At 48.4% G+C, this 26,293-nt stretch overlaps 3 protein-coding genes across 5 annotated transcripts; 2 read left to right on the top strand and 1 right to left on the bottom strand.

The window, feature by feature from the left end:
* Positions 1-372: 372 nt before the first annotated feature.
* Positions 373-2,928, top strand: zgc:153031. The gene is made up of 6 exons (XM_047034906.1): positions 373-614; positions 913-962; positions 1,111-1,216; positions 1,365-1,491; positions 2,177-2,292; positions 2,505-2,928. Exons 1-6 carry the CDS (start codon positions 514-516, stop codon positions 2,611-2,613), a joined length of 609 nt encoding a protein of 202 aa, XP_046890862.1. The 5' UTR covers positions 373-513; the 3' UTR covers positions 2,614-2,928.
* Positions 2,929-5,766: 2,838 nt separating this feature from the next.
* Positions 5,767-7,911, bottom strand: mterf2 (mitochondrial transcription termination factor 2). The gene is made up of 2 exons (XM_047034885.1): positions 7,699-7,911; positions 5,767-7,345 (listed from the first exon to the last, which is right to left on the bottom strand). Exon 2 carries the CDS (start codon positions 7,311-7,313, stop codon positions 6,186-6,188), a length of 1,128 nt encoding a protein of 375 aa, XP_046890841.1. The 5' UTR covers positions 7,314-7,345; positions 7,699-7,911; the 3' UTR covers positions 5,767-6,185.
* Positions 7,912-18,436: 10,525 nt separating this feature from the next.
* Positions 18,437-25,639, top strand: si:ch73-62b13.1 (Carbohydrate sulfotransferase 1-like). 3 transcript variants are annotated; one of them, XM_047034884.1, is made up of 3 exons: positions 18,437-18,646; positions 20,967-21,138; positions 23,722-25,639. In XM_047034884.1, the coding sequence occupies exons 2-3, from the start codon at positions 21,000-21,002 to the stop codon at positions 24,855-24,857; spliced, it is 1,275 nt and encodes a 424-aa protein (XP_046890840.1). In that variant the 5' UTR covers positions 18,437-18,646; positions 20,967-20,999; the 3' UTR covers positions 24,858-25,639. The 3 variants fall into 3 exon arrangements, with proteins under 3 accessions (XP_046890840.1, XP_046890839.1, XP_046890837.1); XM_047034883.1 differs by having other exon boundaries at positions 18,437-18,652; XM_047034881.1 differs by having other exon boundaries at positions 18,437-18,652; positions 20,831-21,138.
* The last annotated feature ends 654 nt before the right edge of the window (positions 25,640-26,293 follow it).

Below are 26,293 nucleotides of genomic sequence, written 5' to 3'. Positions count from 1 at the left end.
AACAGCCACATGCAATTTTTTTTATATCTTCTGGACATTTTCAGGGTAATAATTTTACCCGTATGAGCTTCTGAGTTATAAAGTTCACCAGCGCACGTCTTATTGCTTCTGTTAAGTAGTATTTTGACTGTTTGTTTTATCTGTTGTTTGTGGATATGCAATAAACAAAACGTAATCTAGCTATAGTTTTTGGTGGTGTATGGTTATCCATTGGTTGACCAGTTGCCAGAAACTTTCCTTTTTGTTTCATTTAAGCTATAGCACAATGTTTCGCTGGCCCATTGAAAGTCACGTTGCATTCCTTCCCAGCGTTTCCAGATGTGGGGGCTGACAGTTAAACATTGTAGCGGAGATTCAACAGGCTAATCGATACACATTTGTTGCCCCGCCTTGTTTGTTCCATAGTAGTCATTCATGATCCTATTGCGCACATTCACAATCTGATTGACAGATGCAGTTATGTAAGAAACAGTGATAATATCACTTTGCGCAGTCGTGTTTAATTCTATTACAATGAGTTTGGACAAGGAGAACAGAAGACCGCTTCGGCTCATCGCGGCAGCGTGCAGCAACTGGGGGATAGGAAAGAATGGAGGCTTGCCTTGGCATTTACCGTAAGAATGACGTAGATTTACAGTAGGATTGTAGGCTTACGGATGCGTAATGCATTTTCGTTTTCGAATCAGGAACGACGCATTTGTCAATTTACAGTTTGTTTGAATATGTTAATATCTGTTTACTATTAAATCTTGATGTCTCTACACATATTTGAATCTCGTGGAATTATTAGATCGTTGTTTGTCATTGAACCATTTTATCTTCAGGTCTATATCATTTTAGTAAACAACTTTATTTTATAGGCTAATATCCGTTTGGTCCATAGATTTCAACCGCTATATCTCCTTTTTACAGGACAGAGTTCAAGTTTTTTGTAGACACAGTCACAAGAGTGTCCAGAGCAGGTAAAATGGAAATGTAAAAGATTTTGTACTGAACTATGATATTTATTTTCGAGGCTTATCTCAACCTTTTAATCTAGATTGTGCAGGTACGTCTAATCAAGTATATTATGGTGTCACTATACGATTCCTTTTTGTGGTTGTGGTGCAGGAAAGATGAACCTGTTGATTTGGGGAAAGAACTGTTGGTACTCCAACCCCGAAAGTCTGTTTCCCATGTCTGATGTTGTCCATGTGGTTCTGAGCAAGACCCTCAGGTGAGACATACACACACCGCCGCATGCCAATACGATCCCTGATGCGCTTTATCTGAATGTTTTGAAATGATAGCCGTTTGAGATGTAGTGGAACATTTTTGTTGGGGTCCTGTTAGTTTTTTAATGGTCGTGTTGTGGTTCTTCCCAGCGACGTGCCCGAACACGCGCATTTCCTTTGCAGGGATTTTAAAGCAGCCGTGGGCCTGACGTCTCTCCCGCACATCAGGGACCTTGTAGAGACCATCTGGGTCGTGGGAGGGCACCAGGTCTACAAGGTAGCCTAACCGTTAAGCAAAATGAACCAAAGTGTGTGTGTGTGCAGCTATTAATTTCGGTTCACTGTGACCCTTCAGTCAATGTGACCTCCCCACGTGTTGCGACAACTTTACCCTAATACAAAATAAAGTGAGGTATTTTCTTTTAACCGTTGGGCTGTCTCACCCCCCCCCCCCCCCCCCCCACAGCGCGAAGGTTAAAAGAAAAATAGTTTTATTTGTTTTGGTATTGGGTAAAGTTTCGCAGCACAAGGGTTAAGTACCATAGCTCCCTGTCCGGCTACCACAGCATGGTTGTGTGGTATGCAGCAGTGTGCGAATTATACAAAGACAATCGGGGGGGTCAACTTCTTCTCCAGGGCGTAAAGGGAACCCAGTACAGCGCAGGCGCATGCTTCTATAATTAACATTCGTGTGACTATGATACAGCTAATTGCCATTATAAATATAATCGTGACAAAAATATTATAGATCTAAATTATATTAGTATTTTTTTGGGGGGGGTATTAGCTAGCTAACTTACCTTTGCACTTTCTCACTACGCGGTAGCTACACTGAAGTGATTTAACCAGCTTCTGTATTGTACACTGGTCACTCGCACGCAGTGTTTATGTGTGTGATATTCCCTGCCATAAAGTCGTGGTCATAAAAGCCCCCCCCCCCCCCCCCCCCTCCCGGTCTGCAGGAAGGCCTGGAACACCCCTGGTGTGACCTGGTCTACCTCACAGACGTCATGGCCGACTTCAACTGTGATGTCTTCTTCCCCATGCTTGATCGGAGGATCTTTATAAAGCAGTCTAGGTATAGTAAGAATGCAATTATCTCTACGGTTGAAGGGTAATACCATTATGGTAATTTATAATCCAATGAATATGCTAATTTAATTGTAATTCTTTTTTTTTTAGATAGCTTCTGAACAATCATGGCCCCACAAATATTATGGAGATTTTGTGAAATAATACAAGGTTGGTGTGCATCTTAAGATATGTCTCTTTCTTTTTCTTGTGATCAAGGTTTCCACATGTTCCAGATGAGATTCAGGAGGAAAACGGCATAAAGTACAAGTTTCAAGTTTTCAAAAAGCAGATCTATAGGTCTGGTGATGCTGTAATGACTGAATGAAGCAAAAATACACAGAAAAGTACATTTCCACATCCAACCATGCAGTTGTGGATTCAAAACTTCTTGCAGGGTGTAAATTCCTGATTTCACAATAAATGACGTGCACAGATTTTTGATTTGTTTATGGAAGATGCTATAATTATAAGTAAACCTCTGCAGTCTTGTATGGTAATATCATTTAGACAACCATTCTGTTATGTAAGCCAATCGTCTCCACTGGTAAGGAATTATATTTTTTTGAAATATCTCACTCCAGTTCCTATCTGATCAATCATAATAAATAACATTTAATATATAGCAGGCGCTTTTATCCAAAGCGACGTACGGGGGGGGGGGGGGGGGGGGGGGGGGGGGGGGGGGGGGGGGGGGTTCAAGTTCAAGTCTTTTATTTGTCAGGTACACAGAACAACACAAGGTCAGACTGGGCACTGAAATTCTTAAGACAAGACAACGCAAGCACCTGGCGTAACATAACATATAAGTACACAGAACATAATTTACATCTAGGTGTGGGGGGGTATTTGAACCTGCGGCATCATGCTGTCAGATGATCACCATGCCCCTCCCAGGATTCTGTTCTAGGTATGCCTGACGGTCAGGAGAGCAGAGAGTGTCGCTGAAGCTGTCGTCAGCTGCAGGCTGCAGGCCAGCTGGTGCTCATTTACCCCTGCACTCTGATCTGGCTCTTCCAGACGACAGTCTTCTCATGATGTCATCTTTCCTTTCTTATCAGAGGTATTCTCTCTCTGTTCTTCCTCCTTCTCTCTCTCTCTGTTCTCTCTCTTTGTCTCTCTCCCTCTCTCCATGTCTATTTCTCTATCTCTCTGTTCTCTCTGTTCTCTCTGTTCTCTCCCTCCCTCCCTCTGTTGTAGTGAGGGCTGACGTCAGTAAGGATCCATGGGTTATGCTGGGGACACACTAAACAATTAAAAAAAATCTTTTAAGATTTTCAAACTGATAGACCACAAACATGAGGACAAAAAATCCTAGATTTAGCCGTTTTGCTCCTACAGTGTGTGGTCACTCTTAACACACCTCACACCAAGGGAACATCTGATAAAATAATCTGCGGAACCATCAAGATAATCGGGACGTTATTTAGGATTGTCGGAAGGGCCGAAATCGTCCCGATTATCCTGTGGTGTGTCCCCAGTATTAGTCACGTAAAAATGTGGTCTGCTCCCAGTCACAGAGGATGCCCACTACTCAGACATCTGATGCATCTGATCTGGGGGTCTCTGGTTTCTCTTAGATTATTTTATTCTTGAAACACATTATAATATGATAGAAGAGTCTGTCAGGCACTTAAGGACAAAACGTGTCATTTATTATGTAAACTGCTGTTGTGAATGTTTCATAGTTATCATTTAAGGATTGCTGCTGGTTATGTATAACATTTCTTGCAAGAGTGTTTATAACATTTATGTATTTTCATTGTATTCAAAATGTTTGATAATAAATGATCAATTTCATGAATGACTGATCCCTCATTAAGCCGCTTATTGCATGTTTACACCAGGCCACTAGGGGAAGCTCCATGATCAGTCAGTGAGTCAGATGAACAAGGCTGCTTTCCCTGTCTTAACATTTTCAGTTTTTCCTTTTAATATATATACTGCAGTACCTCATCATGCATTCACTTATATATCTATCCATATATTCACTCATTCATTGGTTTGAGCTGTTAGAAAGTCACCTTCACCAGTGGAAACGATGGCTTGGAGAACAGCAGGGAGGAGATGCTTGGATCTCTGAACTCAGAGCTCTCAGCTCCCATTCACTCTGAGCCCCACTGGCCTCCAGTGTTGAATATTTACCACCATCACCCTCCAGGCCTCCACAATACTGCTCTCTGTTGGACATCACAGGGCTTCATTGCAGGTGTCACCCCTTTCCATATTTTATAGGATGTATTCCCTATTCCATTCACGTGCTTCCCTGGCTGGTGATGTCATGTGTTACGTCTAAAAGGAAAACAAACTATGCATCCACTTATTAACCTGTTGTGCTTTGGTCACTTACTCACCCTGGAGGGAGAGTGGAGGGAACCGGAATCAGAGCAGGAGACGAATCCTACAGACATGAAAGGATAGTGGATGAAGAGGAAAAAGAGGAGAGCCTGAAAGCACATTTAAACAGAAAACACTTAGTAACTCTCAAGCACTCTCAGTGCCTGCAGTGTCCCCACACTAGACTTCTAGGCATATCCTCCCACCTTCAGAAACAAAATGTTCCTGTTTACAACCAGCTGACATGCCTTAAACAACCCCCCCTGCCCAAGTCCTTCTGGGTACATAGCTGCTGGATGTACTTTAGTCTATCCCTGGGCACGGCCACACTCGATTCCAACATGCACTCACCCCTCCGCCGTCACCATGACAACCAGCTTCACGCTGAGCATGGGCCACATGGAAGCGTTTTTCCGGACGTGTCTTCGATGCCTCCCATTGGTCAGCCCCCAGCGGCCACTCTTTCTACTCGCTGACCGTCACACACGCCTTCAGATGGGGACCTTGAGGTACGCGGTCTTGGGCTCATTAGCTGCGTAGCTGGCTCTCCATTAAAAAGCACTCTGAGCCTGGTTTGAGCTCCAACTGGCCTCGGAACAGAGGAGGGGGGGGGGGGGGGAGAGAGAAACAGAGAGGAGACACACACAGAGGAGAGAGATGGAGAGGATAGACACACACAGAGAGGAGAGAGATGGAGAGGATAGACACACACAGAGAGGAGAGAGATGGAGAGACAGAGAGAGAGAGAAGGCCTTAATGTGCCCCGCCAGCGACCCGGCCAACATGCCCCTCTACATATTCATTTAGCTGAGCTGAGAAATACAGACGAGCACTTATCCAAAACACTCAGTTTCAGGGCAAACTAACAAGACCTCGGACAGTAATCTACGTCAGGAAAACACAATTACTGACTCACAGCACATCTGCAATGATGAGTATTTTCATGGAGATCTAAAGAGCAGTATTTTCCAGAGCCGATGAGGTCAAAGTCAGTACACTTGCAGATTCAACTGCAACTTCTCTCTTTTATTGTTGTCAGGGTTGATGAAGAAAAGTTCTGTCCGTGTCTTCAGGTTTTGGGTTCATAAGTACGTAGCAATCTAAAAACACCTTGACATAAAAATGACCAGTTCACACACAACGGTACTACCAAAGTCTCTCTGAGGCAATGAAGGTCAGAGGACTGTGTTTATAGTGAACAGAGAGAAACAAAGATAACAAACAGTCAACAGGTGTTTGTTATTATAGGCAGGTGGAACCTACATCACAGAACTGTGACATCATCAGAACACAGTAGGCTACAGGAGGAACACAGACCTATGAATAATAAGACAGGATATTAACCAGGCGCTAGCTGAACCAACTGATTGTGATTAAGATGAGCACATAGGAAACCCCATATATTCCACAGAGTTAATGAAGGTTCGTTTGTTCACTGTGTTATCGGCATAACTAGCACCACTGTAGTACTGTACTAGTTTGAGGTCTCGGTCCCTTTCAAATCCACTTTCCATCCATTACCAATAAATCAACCTCATCAGAGTTCCCACGTTCACGCTGGCTTCAGTCGTCTCCAGCCAGGGGAGCCACAGGGTTGAAGAGGGGCCTGTCCCTGCGCAGCTGCAGCTTGCTGTAGCTCGCCTCAAAGTCTTTCTTGGTGCCGTTGAGAACCTCCAGGCTGCCTGTCCCCACGCTGTAGCCGCGAGCCTTCAGTCTCTGGAAGCGGTAGCTGACGATCTGGGGGGTCAGCTCCAGCACCGAGGGGGTCTGTATGATCTGGGCCAGGCTGACCCCGGCGCCGAGCAGCCCCTGGATCCTCTCCTCCAGGACGGCTTCGGGGAAGTAGAGCAGAGCCGGGCAGCGGAGGACGATGTCCCGAAGGTCAGAGTCGGAGCAGGCCAGCGTGTCCTGAGAGTAGGCCAGGGAGAGGCGCATGCTGTGGGGGTTGAGTTCGGTGACGAAGCCCCGGAGCTTGGAGAGCAGGCGGAGGAGCTGGGTTGCAGAGAAGCCGCGGGCGCTGAGGAACAGCAGGTTCTCCCTCAGCACCTCAGGGGGCTTGAGGAGCACGAAGGGGTTCTGGCTCAGCAGCTTCTGAAGCCAGACCCTCATGTTGGCCTCCTCTCCGCCCAGCTCCAGATACGCTTCCTGCAGAGTCTTCACCATCACCTGGTTCTGCTGCACCGGCCGGCTGAAGCTCTGCGGAGCACTGGCCATCAGCTTGGCGACCACGCGCCTGTTCAGCTGCAGGCTCCGGAAGAAGGCGATGTTCTCCCGCTGGTTGCTGTGGTGGCAGGAGGAGGTGAAGAAGGAGGCGGGGAACTTCTCGATGATGCCCACCAGCTCCTTGGGGTTGGGGCAGACAGAGCTCCAGAGCTCTCGCTGGGCCAGCATCTCATCCGGGCTGCAGAGCACAGCCTCGGGGAACAGCTCAAGGACCCGGGCCACCTTGGGCCCATCCGCCCCCAGGTCCCTCAGCAGCTGGGCGGTCTGGCTGACGTAGGCCGGGCTCTGGAGAAGCACCCAGCCCTTGAGCTGGCGGATCTTCTGGATGTCCACGGACAGGTCATAGAGGGCGTCCACCGTCTCTGTGTTCTCCAGCGAGCCAGAGGTGGAACAGGGCCTGCTCAGGAGAGAGGGGTGTGGAAGGGCTTGGCACCGCGTACACAGGGACCTCACGATAACACGCAACATGGGGGTGATGTCCCTGGTAAATGCAGATTACCCTAAAGGAGAGGGAGGGGAGGGGAGGGAGGGAGGGATAACACTGAGTTAGTGCTATGATTTATCTCCTGACAGGTTTCAGTGTATGCATCTGGAGAGACCACAGATCACTATAACGTAGGAATGTTGTTAAGCATTTTCTTAGTTTCCATAACTTGCTTGTATGTGAGAAACTGGGAGCTGTAACTTGCTATTAGGCTTGGGGCTAGCTTTTCTTAGAGACTGGCGAAGTGCAAAATAATTACTGGACTGCAGGCATACTACCTACACTAACGACTGATTCAGAAAGGAAGCATGTTCTGTCATACATTTTGCATTCTTGGTAGTATAAACTTGTAAAAACCCTTTGCATTACCTTAAAGCTTGTTTACGTTGCAGGCACCGGCAGCGGTCAGCGGATGTGGCGTTCTGATATGACATTCTACCTCGTCATTTAGCTCGGTTGGGTGTGATTATTCTGACGTTCTGGCCACAGTGCCGCCAAGTGGCGGTGAATCGTTTGCTCACGTAGTACGCTAACCAAAGCCCGTTTGAATCGTTGAAATGATGGCGAGAACAGGTGCACCTCGCCCTTAAAAGCACCCCCTCGCAGGAGCGCGCTCACAAACCACTCGAATCAAAAAGTGAAAGATTTCGTCTTGATACCGCAACCAAACGGAGGGGAGACAGCGGTCTCACATTGTAATGTTTTAAGAGAATAGAAGAGAACAACGTCGGTTTTTTTGTGCAAAACACAAAATCCTTAAAACACGTAATTCAAAATGTATAGTGACGAACGCTAACCAACAGTACCGGTTTTAGCACATTTGGCACCCTAGGCAAGATTTATCACCAGCACACCCTCCACCCCCCTCCATCTCCCCCGGGCGCCCCCGGGCGCAAATCTGGGTACCGCCCCAATACAAAATAATAACCCCTACCCCACCTACCATGGACCATTCTGTTTTCAGACCTGTCCAACATATACCAGGTATTATTGGTATTAAATGCATGCTATTAAATGTACATAATGTAAGTAAGTACCATTTATTTGTATAGCACCTCTCACAGATAAAAATCACAAAGTGCTTCACAACAAAATACAATACAACACCACAACTTAAGATACAAGAACATTTTAAATAGAAAACATGACGAACAACCATGAAAACCCCTCGACTAACTAAAAGCCTGATTGAATAGCTGAGTCTTCAATTGCTTTTTTAAAAGCTTTTTAAAAGCTTCAGCATATAGCTTTAAAAGAAGGGGTAGAATTGAAGAAACGTATGCAGGGGGAGAACATTTCATGGTAGGCATTGTTTTCCATTTGATGTCAATGCAATGCACCCTCTGCTCACTGTGACTAGGAAAGTGTCACATGCATGAAACTTAGTCTGGTTCCTCATACGAGTCCCCCCAATATACAGTAAGAATCATTTGATGCTGGGACATACAGAACAGAATTCCCCCTGGGGGTGCATCTGAGGGCACAACACCAGGTCGGGGTTGGCGGTTGAAGAGTAGACCTTTTTTTTGTGCCCCTAATCTTACCTCAACAATTAAAGGTGATTTCTCTTTTGGCATTCCTCTCCATTCCTTCTCACCTACAGCTATTTTGCATCCCACATTTCCATGAACTGTTTTGGACAAATTTACATTTCAAACAAGCTTCTTAAATCCACAGCTCTGATCGTTGCAATCAACCCAGTTAGATGAGCAGGCAGCCAGAGGTCTTCACAGCAGGAGTTTAATCCAAACACTTGATCATTCAGTTCTCCCAGACCTACACAGGAAACCTCATCACATCCCAATCTGATACAGCAGAGCAATCTGAACACATTACTGAATGCCGGAGATGTTTATCTCGTTGTCCAGTTAATTCAGAGTCAGTATCAAAAACAGGTTAGCTGCCAGGGGGGTTATCACCATCAGGGAGCGGCTTTGGTCTGATGATTCAGAAACGTGCAATGACCAAATAAGCAAGTACAAAAATGAAAAAAAAAAGATGTTAAAATTGACAAATGAACAATAGAATAAATGTGTCTTCAGAGCAGCGGTAACCCGTCAGAGTCAGTGTGGGTCCAGGGCCTTGTTGATGAGGCCGGCTACAGTAGGGTAGAGGCTGTTCTTGAGCCGCAAAGTTTTCTCGGACGGACCGCAGCGTCTGGTTACAGGGAAGTGTCGCAAAGAGTTTGTGACCAGGGTGGGTTGCATCATGCTGACACTACAGCATCTAAGCTTTGTCTCAGTCTCAGAAGGAAGAGTCAAAGTCTGGCTACTCTGGCAGACACCATCTGGTCATTGTAACCTGGCACACATCTCTCTATTTCTGAATGTCATCTCATCAAACTGTTAATGGTTATCTTACAGTAAACTTAATAGTAACTTAATGTTAGCTTTAATAGTTAATGGTTTATCAGAGCAGCACATTTGTCATTGTTGTGCTGCTCTTACTGAGTAGCACAGCTGTGGTTAAGAAACGCTTGGACCAGATGATCTGATGTATCTCCCTGCTTCCTTTTAATGTCGCTTTGTTTCTTTTGAGGTCTGGTGTTGATATAACAGAAGAACTGTCAGGAAACCATGGTTACAAACTACTTCAGCTAAACAGACCTCTAATTAAACAGTTCTCTTTCACTTCCACTCCAGTCTTGCTCCTGCAGAGAGAGACATCAGATTCATGGCTCCCCAATCTGTAGTATGCTAGACACACGATTAGACCGGTCTCACAACTTGATTGTAGTGTTACAATGCAGTAAACTAGTTTTACTGTGTTTCCCAGGGGTCTAAGATATAACATTGTCTGTCTTTGGAACAACAGCAACAATGTGCACAAGATCATCTCATCTGTGATGAATCTCACTCTCTTGTTCTGTAAGGATTCATCCCTGTGAGGTTGGTGTCAGTCTGGGCTCAGCTTTCAACCACGCCCCTCAATTTAGAACAATTAGCATCGCAAGCTTCACCTGTGCCTATTGGCCCCTTTGGCCCAGTGCACCATCTCTGTTCCTCTGCTCCCTGCTAGATCATACCGTCAGCATTCTTCCTGATCTGTCCCAGCGTCTAAAAAGGTTGAATTCCTGCATGGACCTCTGTCTGTTTTCTGACCCTGGTTTTGCCTGTTAGTTTTGGATTGTTTGTGGTTTTATGAACTTTTTTCAGTCTGTGGGTTTGAAACCGACCTGCTGTGTGAATTAAAACTTCCCTGTCTTCACGTAGCCTTGGTCTGAAACTTAGTTCCTCCTCTGCTCCGGACAAAGTGTTTAGTATCTGAATTCTTAGTCATGTCAGGACTGTGTAGTCAACCAATCTTTTCCGTCTTCTCCTTGCAATCATCAGCAAAAAAAACATTCACAATTTTTCAGGGGAGGGCTTCTGATTTACTTCAGAATTTGACTTTATTGTTTCAGAAAACTGTTACTTGGAACAGGATTCATTTCAGCTGATCAGCCACAAGTAACAAGTGTTGGATCAGATCCAAGGACAAGCTCACCCAGCCTGTATCTTTTGTCAGGGAGATTTTACGCACCAAACAACAAAACAAAACAGATTTTACATTCAGAGACTCACTTTCACAGCTGAGATAAGCATGACCATGCATGCACTCTTCTGCTCGCACTTTCACCCATGGAATCATGACTGCATGCAAGTGAAGGCAGACACACACACACACACACAGCCTCTCTTTCACACACGCAGTCTCACACACACACACACAGCCTCTCTTTCACACACGCAGTCTCACACACATGCACACGTCCCTCTCCTTATGTCAACCTTTCTCAGAAGCCTTTGACAGTGATCGACTGCGCCCAGGAGTTAAACCTGTCCAACTACTCATCGGTGCGCCTCAAATGATGGCAGGACTCACAAGTTGTATTTGTAGTTTCCGTATCTTTGTGCCACAGAATCCGCTTTTATTAGTGAAACTGCCTTTCACCTGAGTACACAAAAAGATTAATGATTAACAGTGACGAATGAGGGTGAAAGCAATCTGTGTGTGCTTGCTTGTGTATGGGCCAGCTTGAGTGTGTGTGTGTGCGCGCGTGTGTGCATATGTGCGTGTGAATGTGTGAATGTGTGAATGTGTGAATGTGTGAATGTGTGTGTGTGAAGGAATGTCCACTGTAAGAAGATACGAGCTAGGGGCGTGGCCGTGTGACAAACGAAAGTAAGTTCCTAATTTCTAAGTCAGTCTGCAAATTCCAGTGTGCGAGAAACAGGGACAGCCAGTGTCAGAAGGAACAACCACCCTTATGGAGAACACAGGACTCCTGCTCCTCCTCCTCCTCGGCTCTGCCCGATCACAGAAGAGCCCAGAGCCCATCTTCAGACAGCGAGGCGAGGACATAGAGATGGGCTTCTGTTTTGGAGTGGACTACATCGCTGTTTACAAGCCAGGCCCAGGCAGGGACCTGTTACTAGGGAACTCCTCCGATGAGTCTGCACCTCCCTCCCCCCTGTCAGATTACCAGGGCCGGGTGAACATCACCAACAGACCCCCCCTGCTGGGTCTCCAGATCAGCCAGCTTCGGGACTCAGACTCAGGGGTGTATCGCAGGGAGTGCTGGAAGAACGGGGGCCAGGTGGACAAGCATGAGCTGCAGCTGTTGGTGTGCGACCAGGAGACCAGCGCTCAGGAGATCACCGTGGCGGAGGACGGAGGGGCGGAGCTGTTCTGCAACGGCAGCTTCACCGCTCAGGGCGGAGCCAGCGTGCTCTGGTACCACGAGGTGTTCCCCAACTACACCACTGAACTGTTCCTGGACAGCAGGGTGTCCCTGGAGCCCCTGGAGGAGGGGCTGAGGGGCTCGGTGCAGGTGAGGGAAGGCGGGAGGATACTCCACGTCACAGCCACCATGTTGAAGAGCAGCCATCACTTCCTCTGCCTGGTGATGGCAGGAGACAAGTGCCTCAGGTTCCACAACGCGTACCTGCCAAACCCCGATGAGCTGAGCGTGTTCCGCTCCGAGGGAGAGAGAGCGGTGCTGGCCTGCCCCTCCACACACCGTGACCCCACCCAGAGATGGGAGACACCGCTGGGGCAAGTCAACACCACCAGGAAGTCCCAGAGCGAGGAGGGCAAGCGGGGGGATCAGATGTATGCGGTTGACGGCGATGATCCGGGCTATTCTCTGGTCATCCCTGCGTTGTCTAAAAACCTCTTCGGCCAGTACTCCTGCTTCTCCCCCTCCCTGGTGGGCAAGTTCTCCCTGGTGATGTGCCCCAGCAGGGAGCCTCGTACGCTGCTTGTCTCAGAGGGTGGAACCGGCACGCTGCGCTGCGACGTCGACGCGGAGGACAACGTGGGCGTGCTGTGGTACCAACACAGAGCCCTGGGGAACGACCAGCTCATCCTGGACTCCAGGGAGACCTCGGTGGCCCTGCCCGAGCACCTCCGAGGCAGGGCCACGTTCTCTGAGCAGGGGCACTCCCTGCAGCTGTCCCTGCTGAGCCCCGAGGATGAGGGGAAGTACTACTGTGTGGTGGTGGAGGGCGGCGTCGGGTTCCTGGAATCTGACGAGTACACCGACCGTCTCGCTGAGGAAGAGGAGTATAACTATGACGATGAAGACTACGAGCCCTGGCTGGACTCTGACAAGTGCTTCTCCAAACAGGTGACTCGTCTGACGATGTCAAAAGGCAAAACGACTGACCACACCCCTGCTCCTGCCCTGAGTCCAGCCGTGTATGCTGCCGTGGGGGTGGGCCTCCTGGTTCTCATTGGGGTGGTGACGGCGGTAGTGATCTGGAAGAAGAAAAGCGCCCAGAAACGAACAGCCATGGGCCAGAAGACCAAAGACGTGGAGTTTGAGAAAGTCAGCACTCGTGAGAACTTGGTCTGACAGCTTGCAGGAGTTGTCTGACTGACAGTCATTCCCCAGATGAAGAATAAGCCACAGTCCTAGACTGCCAAAAATATGCCAGTGATTCTGGACCAGAATTAATCTGTGTTTAACTTCTTATTGTACTTTTGGTACTCTTTATGTTATAGTGTGTTGAGGCTTTCAGAATTAGAAATGTCGAATGTCAAAATTGTTCAAGCTTTTTTAATGCAGTCTAAATCTTTTTCTCAAATTTTTAAAACAACACATTTTTACCTATTGTTTCCAGTCCACTAAAAGGTGAATTATTAATAAAACACACAACAAAAAAAAACATATGAAAGAGCTAAAACTAACAAGGAGAATGACTCGCTTTCATAAACCTCAGATGCTCTAAGATGTCCTGGCACAGTTGAACTGAAACGAGGCATGACGACGGTGTAGCAGAGCTCGGGGCCATTTTGATGACTTGATGACTAAACCAGTTAGGCTGCTGTCCTGACAGCGCCGGGGAATGTGGAAACGAACTGAAGTCGAAGTACATCCGACTAACATGGAATGGTCCTCCACTTCCTTGTACTACAGGCTAAGCAGCAGTTCAGGGATCGCCGTGACAGGACGTTAAAACAAAAGACTTTTCAAAGTTGTTCTTGCACACTATCGCAGTCTAGTGTTGAAGAACAGATGCGACAGGGGTGTCAGCCAGGCCTGATGAATATGCATCTTGAATGACCGTTTTTGTGTGCAAGACATTATCACATGAAAATACATGTCACACATATTTTGTACAGTATAACTTGTATAACAGTTCTATCACTAACACGGTTGGTCATGGCATTTATTAACTCATGAAGAAATAAAGACTCTCCTCTTTGGATTTATCTTTTTTGTGTGCAAAGTGACCCTCAGCTTTCATGTTCAACACTTCGATACATTATGTTTTGACAGTAAAGAACTAGGAGTCATAAATAGTGCTGAAGATACAAGTACAATTAACCTTCAGCGGAACTAAGAATACTAACAGTATATAACAGAGGAATAATTCATACAGATAGAGCCAGGCACCTGGATGAGGACAGAGAGAGAGAGAGAGAGAGAGAGAGAGAGAGAGAGAGAGAGAGAGAGAGAGAGAGAGAGAGAGAGAGAGAGAGAGACTGAGAGAGAGAGAGAGAGACTGAGAGAAGAAGGGGGAAAGAGTTCTAAATAATGATGCACATGATTCATACAGTTCACAAGCTGTACACAGAGATGTCGACATGAAATGTGTTGTAAACTTGACACTTCTCCGTTCTGGAGATGGGCTGATTGCCAATTAGATCTAGTGAGTACACCACCTCCCACCCCCTACAGACACAAACACACCATCACACACAACCTCACCCATCTGAAAGCACAGGAGCAGCTCGTGCTGTCTGTTTAGGGCCCAGCCAGCCAGTCACGAGGAGCGCAGGCGATCGATACTTCCCAGATGTGAGTGAGGCAGCTGTTTGAGTTTCTCGTGGTTAATCACCAGTGGGCTCAGCCACACAGAACAGCCCTGAGACTGCAAACGCAACACAGCAGAGAGACAGAGAGAGGAGGCCGCCCTAGAGACCGCGCTTGGCCCAAAGGACGGACTAACCTTCTGCTGTGGCTGGTGTAGAAAGGCAATGTAACTGATGTAACTGAGCAATGTAGGGCTCGATTTATCTGTTACCTGTAAAGATAAATGTGTGTGTTTGTGTGCGTCAGTTGGGGTGTTTGTGTGTGTGGGGTGTGTTTGTGTGTGGTTGTGCATGCGTCAGTTGGGGTGCTTGTGTGTGTGCATGGGTGTGTGTAGGTGTGTGACCTAGGGTACAGGTGTGTGTGGGTTGACCTAGGGTACAGGTGTGTGCTCCAGGTGCTGATATGTAGTCGTCTGGGGCGGGCGCTGTCTGCGAGGGGCCTGCAGGTGACAGGCTTACCCTGGAGAGGAGCAGACTGTTATGTTGGACCAACTGGCTACTGGGGAGTGGACCCACATGCACGACTCCACCTGTCTTCCCCCTCAGCCTCCTCAGCCTCCTCCCATCCGCCCCCTCACCCTCCTCCCATCCGCCCCCTCAGCCTCCTCCTATCTGCCCCTCTGCCTCCTCCCATCCGCCCCCTCAGCCTCCTCCCGTCTGCCCCCTCAGCCTCCTCCCATCCGCCCCCACAGCCTCACAATAACAAACAAACCTTCTAGGCTTTACAATAACTTACAACAGCATCCGCTCATGAAACTTCTGAGATGAGCGATGACTGGCCCTGAAACTCAATTCATCCCTGTCAAACGTAACACTATAGTTATGGCAGGAACTCCCACACTATAAAACTGAACGTGAAAGAAATCATCTCCCAAGTAATCATCATGTTTATTCTCCTATTGCACAACCAGGCTCGTGGTCTGTTAATGAAGAACCCATCTCTGTGCCTAAACGTACATTCTTTTTGTGTTTTTAACAACTTGTCGTACTGGAACACAGAGCATCTTCACACGAGAGGATAGACGAGGACCGGTAAGACAAGTTCCACAGTCGTCATCTTAGTCATTTAACTGTCCCCTTTTTTACTTGTCAAAACACTGACACTGACATTTTCCAAAATTCCTGATGTAGAGCCAAGAAAAACTTTCAGAGCCATAAAAATGGTCCTTTGCACCATGAACTGCATACGGCATAGTGCACCTGTAATCATCTCTCTCCCCCATTACTGCGCACAAGCAGGCATGGGGCTGGTATATAAAAAAACTACTGTAGAACTGTTTTGTTGGAATACCTCCATTAAGATTCAACAGAACGACAAATGTACATTAGGAACTGCATAGTGTTGTACCTGCATTGTCATGCTAATGTACTCGTACTGTGATGGGAAAAGGTGTCTGATTTTCCCCAACTAGCAGGATGTTATGCCCAGCTGCAGCCTGATGTTATGCCCAGCTGCAGCCTGATGTTATGCCCAGCTGCAGCCTGATGTTATGCCCAGCTGCAGCCTGATGTTATGCCCAGCTGCAGCCTGATGTTATGCCCAGCTGCAGCCTGATGTTATGCCCAGCTGCAGCCTGATGTTATGCCCAGCTGCAGCCTGTGCTGTGCATGTCTCGATCCAGCAGGTCTGCACCTCTGATCCACGACATGACAGCTTTGCTTCCACAACATTTCCACTGTTCCACCTCACATCTCAGACGGGCACCTCACCCCCTCCTCACGGCCCTCTCTTCTTCCTCCCCCCAGGTCATACTCCCCTCCTCCCCTCCTCACAGCCCCCCCCCCCCCTCCCCCCCCACCCCCAGGTAATATTCCCCTCCTCCCCTCCTCACAGCCCCCCCCACTACCCCCAGGTCATACTCCCCTCCTCCCCTCCTCACAGCCCCCCCCCCCTCCCCCCCACCCCCCAGGTCATACTCCCCTCCTCCCCTCCTCACAGCCCCCCCCCCCCCCCCCCCACACCAGGTCTTACTCCCCTCCCCCCTCCTATTGACCCTCTCCTGTTCCTCCCCCCCCCCCCAGGCCCATACCCTGTGCTGGGGTCTGTCAGAGCAGCAGGACAGATCAAACAGATGCTGAAGAGGTATAACCCTGCAGTCAGTGTACAGTCTCCATGAGGGTGGCTTATCTAGAGCTGAAGCTCTTCGGTTGAGTAACAAGCCCCTCTTTGTGCCAGCGTCACGCAGGTGACACCTGAGCAGGTGACACCTGAGCACACCCACACGTCAACAGACACGGCTGGGTTTAATCTGCAATACAATCAAGAGGGTTCAGTAGTAAACTTCCCTCACAATGCTTTTACTGTTAGAAAAGGTCAGTTATTCTAAGGTGCTACTGTTCATTTAGTGATTATCTGTAGCGACAGCGTGTGTTTGAATGCTGGTATGGTGGTATGCTGGGATGCAGTCATGCCAGTGATCGGGGATTTGTGTGTGTGTGCGTTTGTGTGTGTGTGCGTGTGTGTGTTTGTGTGTCCATGTGTGTGTTAGTGTGTGTGTGTGTGTGCGTGTGTGTGTGTGTTGTTGAGGGTTGACCAAGACCTCCTGAACAACCTGTATTAGAAAAACCCAACGACTTCTCTATTGTCCTGAAACCCATTGTAGACATTGTCTCCTTCCTCTGGAATGCAGCTAATGGAGGAGGTGTTATTATCAGTTCACGACAGAGATAACACAACAGAGTCCATCTGTTCAGAGTCCATCTGTTCAGAGAAGGAAACAAGCAGATACTGCATCATCATTCCTCTGGTCTACAGCTGTCATGTTTCTACTTTATTCTTACAGTTGTGGATTCAAAAGGAGTCATGGTTTTCCTAGGTTTAATAAATAAGGTGATGTACTATTATCTATATAAATAGGCCTACACTGTAAAAGAATAGTTCATGTTTTGTTTCACTACAGAAGGATGCAACCCCTCAGTTGTCAATGTGACTTTGTCACTCTGGGAGATAAATCACAACGCAGTTAACACAATCGACCACCCAGGAGTAATTGAGCTGTCAGAAGGAAAGTCTGACCTGAAAGTAACCCCTGGATGCGATGAGACCCTCCCTTTACCACACACCCACACACACAAACACGTGCGCGCACACACACACACACGCAGAATCTGAGATTTAGACCCCTATCAGCGCACCATGGGTATTGATAGCGGTCTTCTTCCCTGTGATGAACTGAAATAGCGGTTGTGTCAGTCCAATCTTGTTCTGAAACGGAGACGATTGCCGCTCCATTTGAGAGCGGGCGTAAGTCACGCTTCCATCGCGTACCCTGTGGAGACACGGGCACGGAGCTGCAGCTTCAGAGAGCTGCCTCCGACGGTCTGACTCTCTCGCGTGCCTGAGGCCGTTCCAGCTGGGTCTGGCTGGGGTACATCTGGCCCGGTAGGAGGCCTGAAACAAGGTGTTTCTCTCTGATAAGCTCTCCCTGTCTCTCTGCCACTTTCACACACGTGCTGCCGCCTTCACGTGGAGATTGATAGGTCGGTTATGTTAGAGAAGTGAATTTTTGCACGTTCGTGAAACTTTGTCATCCACCGTGTTGTGGCTCTAATCTGTGGGCAGAGTTGGTTTGTTATTAATTCAGTATCAAGTGTTCTGTTGGAAATGTCAGTATCACTGTCTGTAGCCTAGGCCTATATATGTTTTGTACTAACCTATAAGATCTGTTGTAAATATGTGGAAAAAATCAATTAAGTCTCAAAGCCTTTCACCTGACAATACCTTCGCCAAAATTACAATAGAAGACCTGATCTCCAACTTCACGTTTTCAACACACTCGGAGTTGGAAGGGTGAGGCTGCTTGGAGGCGGATACAGGACGTGAGCTCTGCTAACTACTCACTCACGCGCCCGCTCCAGCTCTCGCGCCTCTCATCTTCGGTCCTCACAACCGGCGCCGAGCTCCATTCTTTCTGGCTCGCTCATCTCTCTCTCCGTTACCACCGGACGGCACCGACCCACCACCCATTAGTCGAAGCTGTGGAGATGACTCTGCGCTAACACGAAGTCACATGTGGTAATGGTGAGATTTTTTTTTAATGATTGTTGTTTTAGTTAATAGTGCGCGTTTCGATTTTTTTTCTCTCACATAGAACTATGTTGGTTGACGCGCTGTACAGCATTAAGAAAGACAACAGCGCAGATGGGTGATGATAACGGATAAATAACCGTCTGAAAATGCATTTCTATACTGTCACCGTCTGTTTATTAATTTTATTCTGTTTGAAGTATATGCGGACAAGGCTCATGTCAAAACAAAGCTCACATTTCTAGACGGTGTGCACTTTTCTAAATGATGCAGATGCCCGCTTTATCTGTTAGTCTGATGACAACAAAAAATAAACAACATAGGCTGACAGTAAACGAAACTGCACCGGGCACCTTTACAGCTCGTCTTTTAGCGTTTTCTTCTAGAATACCTTTTTTGTTTTGTTTTTTCACGTTGATTTAAGAATAAAAAGTATTACTGATCTTCCTCAAATTGTCAGTGTACAGTTTAACGACGTTTCCTGCCGGGTAGTGGAAACGTGGGACCAGATGAATCTGGTCTCATATCAGGTCCGTCTGTAGCCTGCAGAAACACTATTTGCGGTTCCTCGCGCGGCCCCTCGCGCGGTCCCTCGCTATCTCAGCTGTTCTGCCTGAGGCGATGTGCTCCGCTGTACTGTGACTCCAAATCCCGAGCATGATTGTTTGTGCCCCCGTGTAACGGAAAGAAAAAGAAAAGGGACTTGTAGCGTGAGTGGCTGCAAATGAAAAGTGTGTGTGTGTGTGTGTGAGAGAGAGAGAGTCAGAGAATGAGATATATAAAGAGAATGGTGTGTGTGTGTGAGAGAGAGAGAGAGAGAGTCAGAGAATGAGATATATAAAGAGAATGAGTGAGAAAGAAAGATAGAGAAGGTTGGAAGAGAGAGTGAATCAGAGAGAGATTCAGAGAGAGAGAGAGAGAGAGAGAGAGAAAGGGGAAAGGATCAGAAAGATAGTCCTCCAGTTGTTTTTACAGTAGATACTACATGGGACTTATCCCTGGAGGACAGTGAAAACTGGACAGTCACAATGCTTCAAGGGGTCACAGCGAAGGAGCCGTCCAACTCTCCTCCCTGCACTCACTTCAGACCTAATCTCCAGCCTTCATGTTTCACTACAGCTATTCCCCTTTGAGCACCTCACGCAAAAGTCATTATCTTTCATTGTTTAGCTCTGGCAGCCAAACACCTGCTCATGTCTCTCTGTAATTCACAGCCCTTCAGAAACAGCCGCCCAGATCCCCATACAGAGCGAGGCGGAGACAGTCCCCGAGGCAGTGGGCCCACTAATGTTGTTACTGTATGAAACATAGATGAGGCGATGGAAACACGGTCTGTTTGGAGCTGTTGACAGCCTCGTCTAAAGGACTCTTTTGGTGGTATCCCAGGGTGACAGAAAAAGCCAGAGTATAACTCAGAGGGAGAAGATTAAAATCCTCCTTAAATCCAATTGTTTCAGGCAGTAGATTGGACTGGTTTCCCCCCCCCCCCCCCAATGGAGAGTATATCCATTGTTGCGATCCTGTCTGTGATTAATGGAACATCAAACGCATACAGCCCCTCTCTGTGAGATGTGTTCCTGGGGAGATGAGCCTGCTATAAAAACATAAACATCATTAATGATCCTCAGACAGGGGGAGTGGGGGGGCAGTCCTATTTAGCGTGTCTTTGATGGTACATGTAGTCCCACATGGCAGCTAATTCTTTAGATATGCGTTGGTAGTTGTGGCGAGGCTGAGGGGGGGTTAGGTTTGAGTTTTGGTGGTCTGGCTGAAGTGGACAGATCGAAGCTCCTCACTTACAGGAAGTCACCTCTTCTGTACTTCAGCCCGGCTTTTTCAGGTCCAGGAGTTGAAAGTGCTACTTTGAAATCACATCACAGACTGGACGGACCCGCAGTCGGAGCAGGGTTTAGATGTTCTGAGCTTTTCAAAATGATCAAGTGTTGTCTGGTAGCTGGTGAACTCAGGTGGGTTTAGACCAGCACAACAGATGTTCTGTAAGTACACGCAGTCTGTTCTGTACAGCTGTTTCTGTAGCTGTGTGTGGACGTGTATGAACTTGTTTACATGGCTTTGAGTAAATGTGAATCTAGCTCTATATACTGTATATGTCTCTGCAATTTCCCTTTGCTTCTATCATCTTATTGCCTGAGTCTCTCCCTGCATGCACAGTTTTTAAATTGCTGATCTCAGTCTCCCTGGAGTCGTCAGATGGTGGATGAGGAGGAGCCAGGAGGGATCTTCTCTGTTTGGCCCTGCAGGAGAGAGCCCCCTCTCCTGGCTGACTGTCTGCATGTGTCCCTGGCAGCGCTGTGGAGGATGCAGGTTTGGAGGCGGCAAGATGGAGTGTTCCTGGAAGACAGTGCTGCTGCTGGTGTGTGCGTCTCTGGGTGTGCAGTATACGGCCATCAGGACCCTGAGGGAGCCCCTGCACAGTCCTTGTCAGGACGCGCAGCGCTGCCAGGCACACACACCCCGAGGTAGGAAACCACTTCCAGAGTCAGACACAGGTTCATTTCCAAGTCTGTTTTCATGTACAAGCAGTGGTGTTGGAGTGGGGGGGGGGTGGGGGGGGGGGGGGGGGGGGTCAGGAGTGGGGCTGACTAACCGGTGTGGGGGGGGGGGGGGGGGGGGGGGGGGGGCATCGAAAAGCTTGGAATACAAACGAGTTGAGTGAAAAAACAGACATGACAAAAATATGGATGGGGGGGGGGCGTCAATCTCTTCATGGGGCCTCTGAATACAAGGAATTTGTTCCGGTATGATGGGGCTTAACAAGAAACATGTAACGCAAGGACAGAAAAGGCAACTGAATAAAGTGACAAATGAACTGTCGAAGATATGAAACTGTGTTAACAGAACAGGTGTACTGTCAGTGACAGGCCCTTGTTGATGAGACTGGCTGCAGTCGTGAAGAACCTGCTCTCTAGAGAAAGTCTTCTCCAGACACTAAAATACTATCTACTGTATTCATGACACTGCACCAGCATACACTTACACTGTAGGAACCATGGCAACTCCGAGCAACAGAAGCTTTTGAAGAATGTACACCTGGAGCCAAGTGCACCAGCTGGGCGTAAAAAAGTTGGTCTTACGTCGGTCTTAGTTACGTCCCACTTTGTGATTTGAATTTACACCAAGTACATCAAGCTTGACAAATCACGGTCGTAGCTAAGCCTGGTCTTAAGATGCGCGTCCTTGTGGTTATTGTCCACCGACACAGTAACAGACAGAACACGCTACGTAAAGCGCCCACTAAACGGCGCCCGGGGTCGATGTCTCTGACTGCCCTAGCGTGTCCTGACCATCACCTTTCCCCGAGTCCTTCATTTCCAGGAGGTGGTGAATGCTGATGGATTGTGAGAGAAAAAATACACTTCCTTGAAATGGGTTTTAAGAGTCTGTTGATGTCATTGTGAGCTGTTCTGTTTTCTTTTCGTGACAGCGTCTTTTGTCATTCACGTAAACGTCCTTGCACTGACATCCCGAGTCTGCCCAGAATGTCTTTGCTGCTGCTGCTGCTTTTCATTGAAATTATATTATTTGCTTCTATTCTTTTGTTATTTTGTTTTGATGCTGTATGTTAGATGTATATATATTTCCTTTTTTACTGAATGTTTTTTAAATGTGTTGATGCTTCTATGTAGATGCTGCTTGTCAAGTCACAGGCACTCATCTGATGACGCTGTGCTTTTCAGTGCACGGACAAATAAACCATTTTGATTTAGACTTAAGAAAATATGATATATCCAGTGCTCAGAGTAAGATGTGGTACCATAAGGTTGAGAGGGAAAATGGCTATAAAAACATCAAGTCAATCCCACAATAAACATCAACACAGACATTTTCCTGAGGTAGCTGTTTAGGAGGAATCCCTGTTTCTGACCTCATGCAGACAGCTCCAGGGGGCTTGTACTCTGACCAGCGTGGACCCTGCTCAGCACACGGACACCTGGGAATGAACCTCTCCTTCCAGAATCATGGGCATTTGTATGGAGTTTGTTCTCTCTTTGATTCTATAACTGGCTCAACTAACTTTTGGAACTATTCTATACCTCTGTGTGTGTGTTTGTGTGTGTGTGAGTGTCTATGTGCTTGGTGTTGATCTTGACTTTGAGTGCGTTCATGGGAGTTGTTCAGATGGTGTTGACATGTTGGTTTTGAACGACACTTCAGACTGATACTTCAGAAGGGCATCAAAGTCAGTGTGGAGTGAGATCCAACTGTGGCTCTCCATGGGGAAGGGGGGGAGGGGAGGGGGGGAGAGGGGGGGGAGACGACGATCCTTTCACAGCAGAGGATTTCCTTCATCACAGTGGGAGGGATGAGTAGGAGAGATGAAAAAGATCTCACATCTGCGGTTCCTTTCACAATCATCCTCCAATTTATCACAACTAATCTGATCTCACACACTGACAGCGGCGGCTCCCATTATGCCGCTCTGTGAAAAGTTAATGTTGCCTTTGCAATCAAGTCCTCCTCTGCAGTAATTACGCCTGTTAGCTATCTGCTCTACATTTGGAAGCTGCTCTTTCACAGCTCCCAGGGTAAGACCGGCAGATAGACCTGGTTCATGCATGTTTATTATCTGAGTTATTTAAACTCATTGACTCTCTCCATCCTCTGTTGGAAGAAAACGGTTTAAGTCTAATGAACCCCCCCCCCCCCCCCCCCCCCCGTCTCTGAGAGGGGTTTCATTATTTCCCGTGGTGTAAGTCAAGGAGGTGCCACAATGGGTAGTGCTTTTTACTGTTATGTTGAACCATGGCTATTAAACTGGCCCGTATTACTATCAATAATGAATACAGATCTGCAGATCTCATGTAGTTTTACTCTTATTAAACTTGTAAATTACTATCAATAATGAATGCAGAGTAGCTGATCTTACATAGATTCGGCACTATTAAACTAGTATATTACTATCAATAATGAATACAGATCTGCAGATCTCATGTAGTTTTACTCTTATTAAACTCGTATATTACTATTAATAATGAATGCAGAGAGGCTGGGTTATCTACATCTTGTAGATTTAGTGGACGTGTCCTCTCTCCTGTCCCCAGACCCCAGGGGGAGGGTGTTGTGTGACGATGGCACCCCAGCCTCGTCCCCCAGCTCGCCTCCTCGCCGCCACATCCTGCTGTTCGCCACCACCCGCAGCGGTTCCTCCTTCACCGGGCAGCTCCTCAACCAGCACCCTGGGGTGTTCTACGCGTTCGAACCGCTGTACCACATCCAGCAGGCCTTCACCAACTCCTCCAGCCGCCTGCGGCGTGGCCTGGACCGCCGGGCCCTGCTCGGGGCGTACCGCGACCTCCTCCTCAACCTCTACTCCTGCGACCTCACCTTCCTGGAGAGCTACATCCGCCCCCGGCCCCAGGACCACCTGACCGGAGCCTTCTTCCGGCGCAGCTCCAGCCACGCGCTGTGTTCCCCGCCCGTGTGCCCCGAGGCGTGGGATGCGGGTACGGGGGGCCTCCCTGACGAGGCCTGGTGCCCCCGGAGGTGCGGCGCTCTGAACCTGACGCTGGCCTCCGCCGCCTGCCTGGCGCGGAGACACGTGGCCATCAAGACGGTCCGCGTGCCGGAGGTGGGGGACCTGAGGACGCTGACCGAGGACCTCCGTCTCGACCTGCGGATCGTCCACCTGGTGCGCGACCCCCGAGCCGTTCTAGCCTCCCGCATGGCCGCCTTCCCCGAGCAGTTCCGCCCCTGGAAGATCTGGAACGCCACTGGCCGCCGCCCCCACTACCTGGACCTGTCCCAGATCACCAGCACCTGCAGGGACATGGCGGTGTCGGTGGAGACGGGGCTGAGCCGGCCGGCGTGGCTGCGGGGGCGCTACGTGCTGCTGCGCTACGAGGACCTGGCCCTGCGGCCCGAGGAGAAGGCCAGGGAGCTGTACCGCTTCCTGGGCCTGGAGATGGAGGAGAGCGTGCGGGCGTGGATCTCCCTCAACACCAACGGCAGCGTGGTGTCGCCCTCGGACTGGAACTACCGCTACTCCACCTCCAGGGACTCCCGGGTCACGGCGGAGAGCTGGAGGCTGCGGCTGGGCATCCACGTGGTCCGGACGGTCCAGACGCTGTGCAACGACACCCTCTCCCTGCTGGGGTACCGGACTGTGCTCTCTGGGGACGAGCTCAGGAACATGTCACACAGTCTGGTGGAGAGCAGGAGCTTCCAGCCAGACCTGTGACTGGGACCTCGGCGGGGACACGAGGGGGCTACAGATCTGAACTGAGTAGCTGGTTATGAAACATGCTGAGCTGAACAGAGTATTTCATCTGGTGGTGGTTAGTCTGGAGCCTCTAGTGTCCTGCCCTCTCTGTTGGGGTCACATGCCATCACAGGCATCTCTAAACCTTTATCGGTTCTTGCCTCTTGACTTTTGGAAGTCTCTTAGTGAAGAACGGTGGGTGTGTTGACTGCTGCAGGACTGTAGCAATGATATATCATGCTGTGTTACCACTGTCAAATGATACTGCCTTTGGGATTTGATGCTCATATGGACATTTTTCCAGTTGAGTTGTTTGCTCTCGTCTTTCTTTTTTAAAGATAAGGTGAAACTCTGCGAAGGGAGACAGAGCTGTCGGAAGGAGATGAGGACGCAGGGACTATCATTTATGAAATGAACATTACAGTACTTTCTCACCAGTATGTTTCTTACAGTGTTTCGAATACCAGAGGCTCAAAAGGTAACGACATCACAGGGCTACTTCTGCTTTGAATGCATCTTAACTCAATGCAGCTCTTCTGTTCTGTTAAGGCACTAGAACCAACTTATAGTTCAGTCACTTGCAGTGTTTATCATTGTAATAATAATATATTGTTATATTATATTATTATAAAAACGTTGTTTTGGTGACTTTGTGAAAACTGCTAACATGTTTCGTCTATAAATATTGTTTATGTATATTTATTATTTTTACATATCCTGAAGTAAATTAATAAAACCGTCTTGTCCTTCAAAACTGACAGAGAAGGGCTGATCAAATAGTGAAAACTGGTTTTACTTTGTTCTTTGTCTTGAAACTAAACCTAAATCTTGTTGATATAAAAATAAAACAATCAATAGTTTTTGTGAAGACCAGAGCAGGTGAGCCCTGTGAGGGGGGACCAGAGCAGGTGAGCCCTGTGAGGACCAGAGCAGGTGAGTCCTGTGAGGACCAGAGCAGGTGAGTCCTGTGAGGACCAGAGCAGGTGAGCCCTGTGAGGACCAGAGCAGGTGAGCCCTGTGAGGACCAGAGCAGGTGAGCCCTGTGAGGACCAGAGCAGGAGAGCCCTGTGAGGACCAGAGCAGGTGAGCCCTGTGAGGACCAGAGCAGGGGAGCCCTGTGAGGGGGGACCAGAGCAGGTGAGTCCTGTGAGGACCAGAGCAGGTGAGCCCTGTGAGGACCAGAGCAGGTGAGCCCTGTGAGGACCAGAGCAGGTGAGCCCTGTGAGGACCAGAGCAGGTGAGCCCTGTGAGGACCAGAGCAGGTGAGTCCTGTGAGGACCAGAGCAGGGGAGCCCTGTGAGGGGGGACCAGAGCAGGTGAGTCCTGTGAGGACCAGAGTAGGTGAGCCCTGTGAGGACCAGAGCAGGTGAGCCCTGTGAGGACCAGAGCAGGTGAGCCCTGTGAGGACCAGAGCA

The sequence above is a fragment of the Hypomesus transpacificus genome, chromosome 14 (genome assembly GCF_021917145.1).
Source record: "Hypomesus transpacificus isolate Combined female chromosome 14, fHypTra1, whole genome shotgun sequence".
NCBI lineage: Eukaryota > Metazoa > Chordata > Actinopteri > Osmeriformes > Osmeridae > Hypomesus > Hypomesus transpacificus.
Note: the sequence above shows the minus strand (reverse complement) of the source record. Positions and strands in the feature narration are given on the sequence as shown.

Bases quoted from the DNA above. Each gene is read 5' to 3' on its own strand.
- zgc:153031 (XM_047034906.1), top strand. From the start codon at position 514: ATGAGTTTGGACAAGGAGAACAGAAGACCGCTTCGGCTCATCGCGGCA. The intron at 615-912 runs GTAAGAATGACG...TCCTTTTTACAG, and splicing joins GGCTTGCCTTGGCATTTACC to GACAGAGTTCAAGTTTTTTG. The intron at 963-1,110 runs GTAAAATGGAAA...GTTGTGGTGCAG, and splicing joins CACAAGAGTGTCCAGAGCAG to GAAAGATGAACCTGTTGATT.
- mterf2 (XM_047034885.1), bottom strand. From the start codon at position 7,313: ATGTTGCGTGTTATCGTGAGGTCCCTGTGTACGCGGTGCCAAGCCCTT.
- si:ch73-62b13.1 (XM_047034881.1), top strand. From the start codon at position 20,877: ATGAGGAGGAGCCAGGAGGGATCTTCTCTGTTTGGCCCTGCAGGAGAG. The intron at 21,139-23,721 runs GTAGGAAACCAC...TCCTGTCCCCAG, and splicing joins CCAGGCACACACACCCCGAG to ACCCCAGGGGGAGGGTGTTG.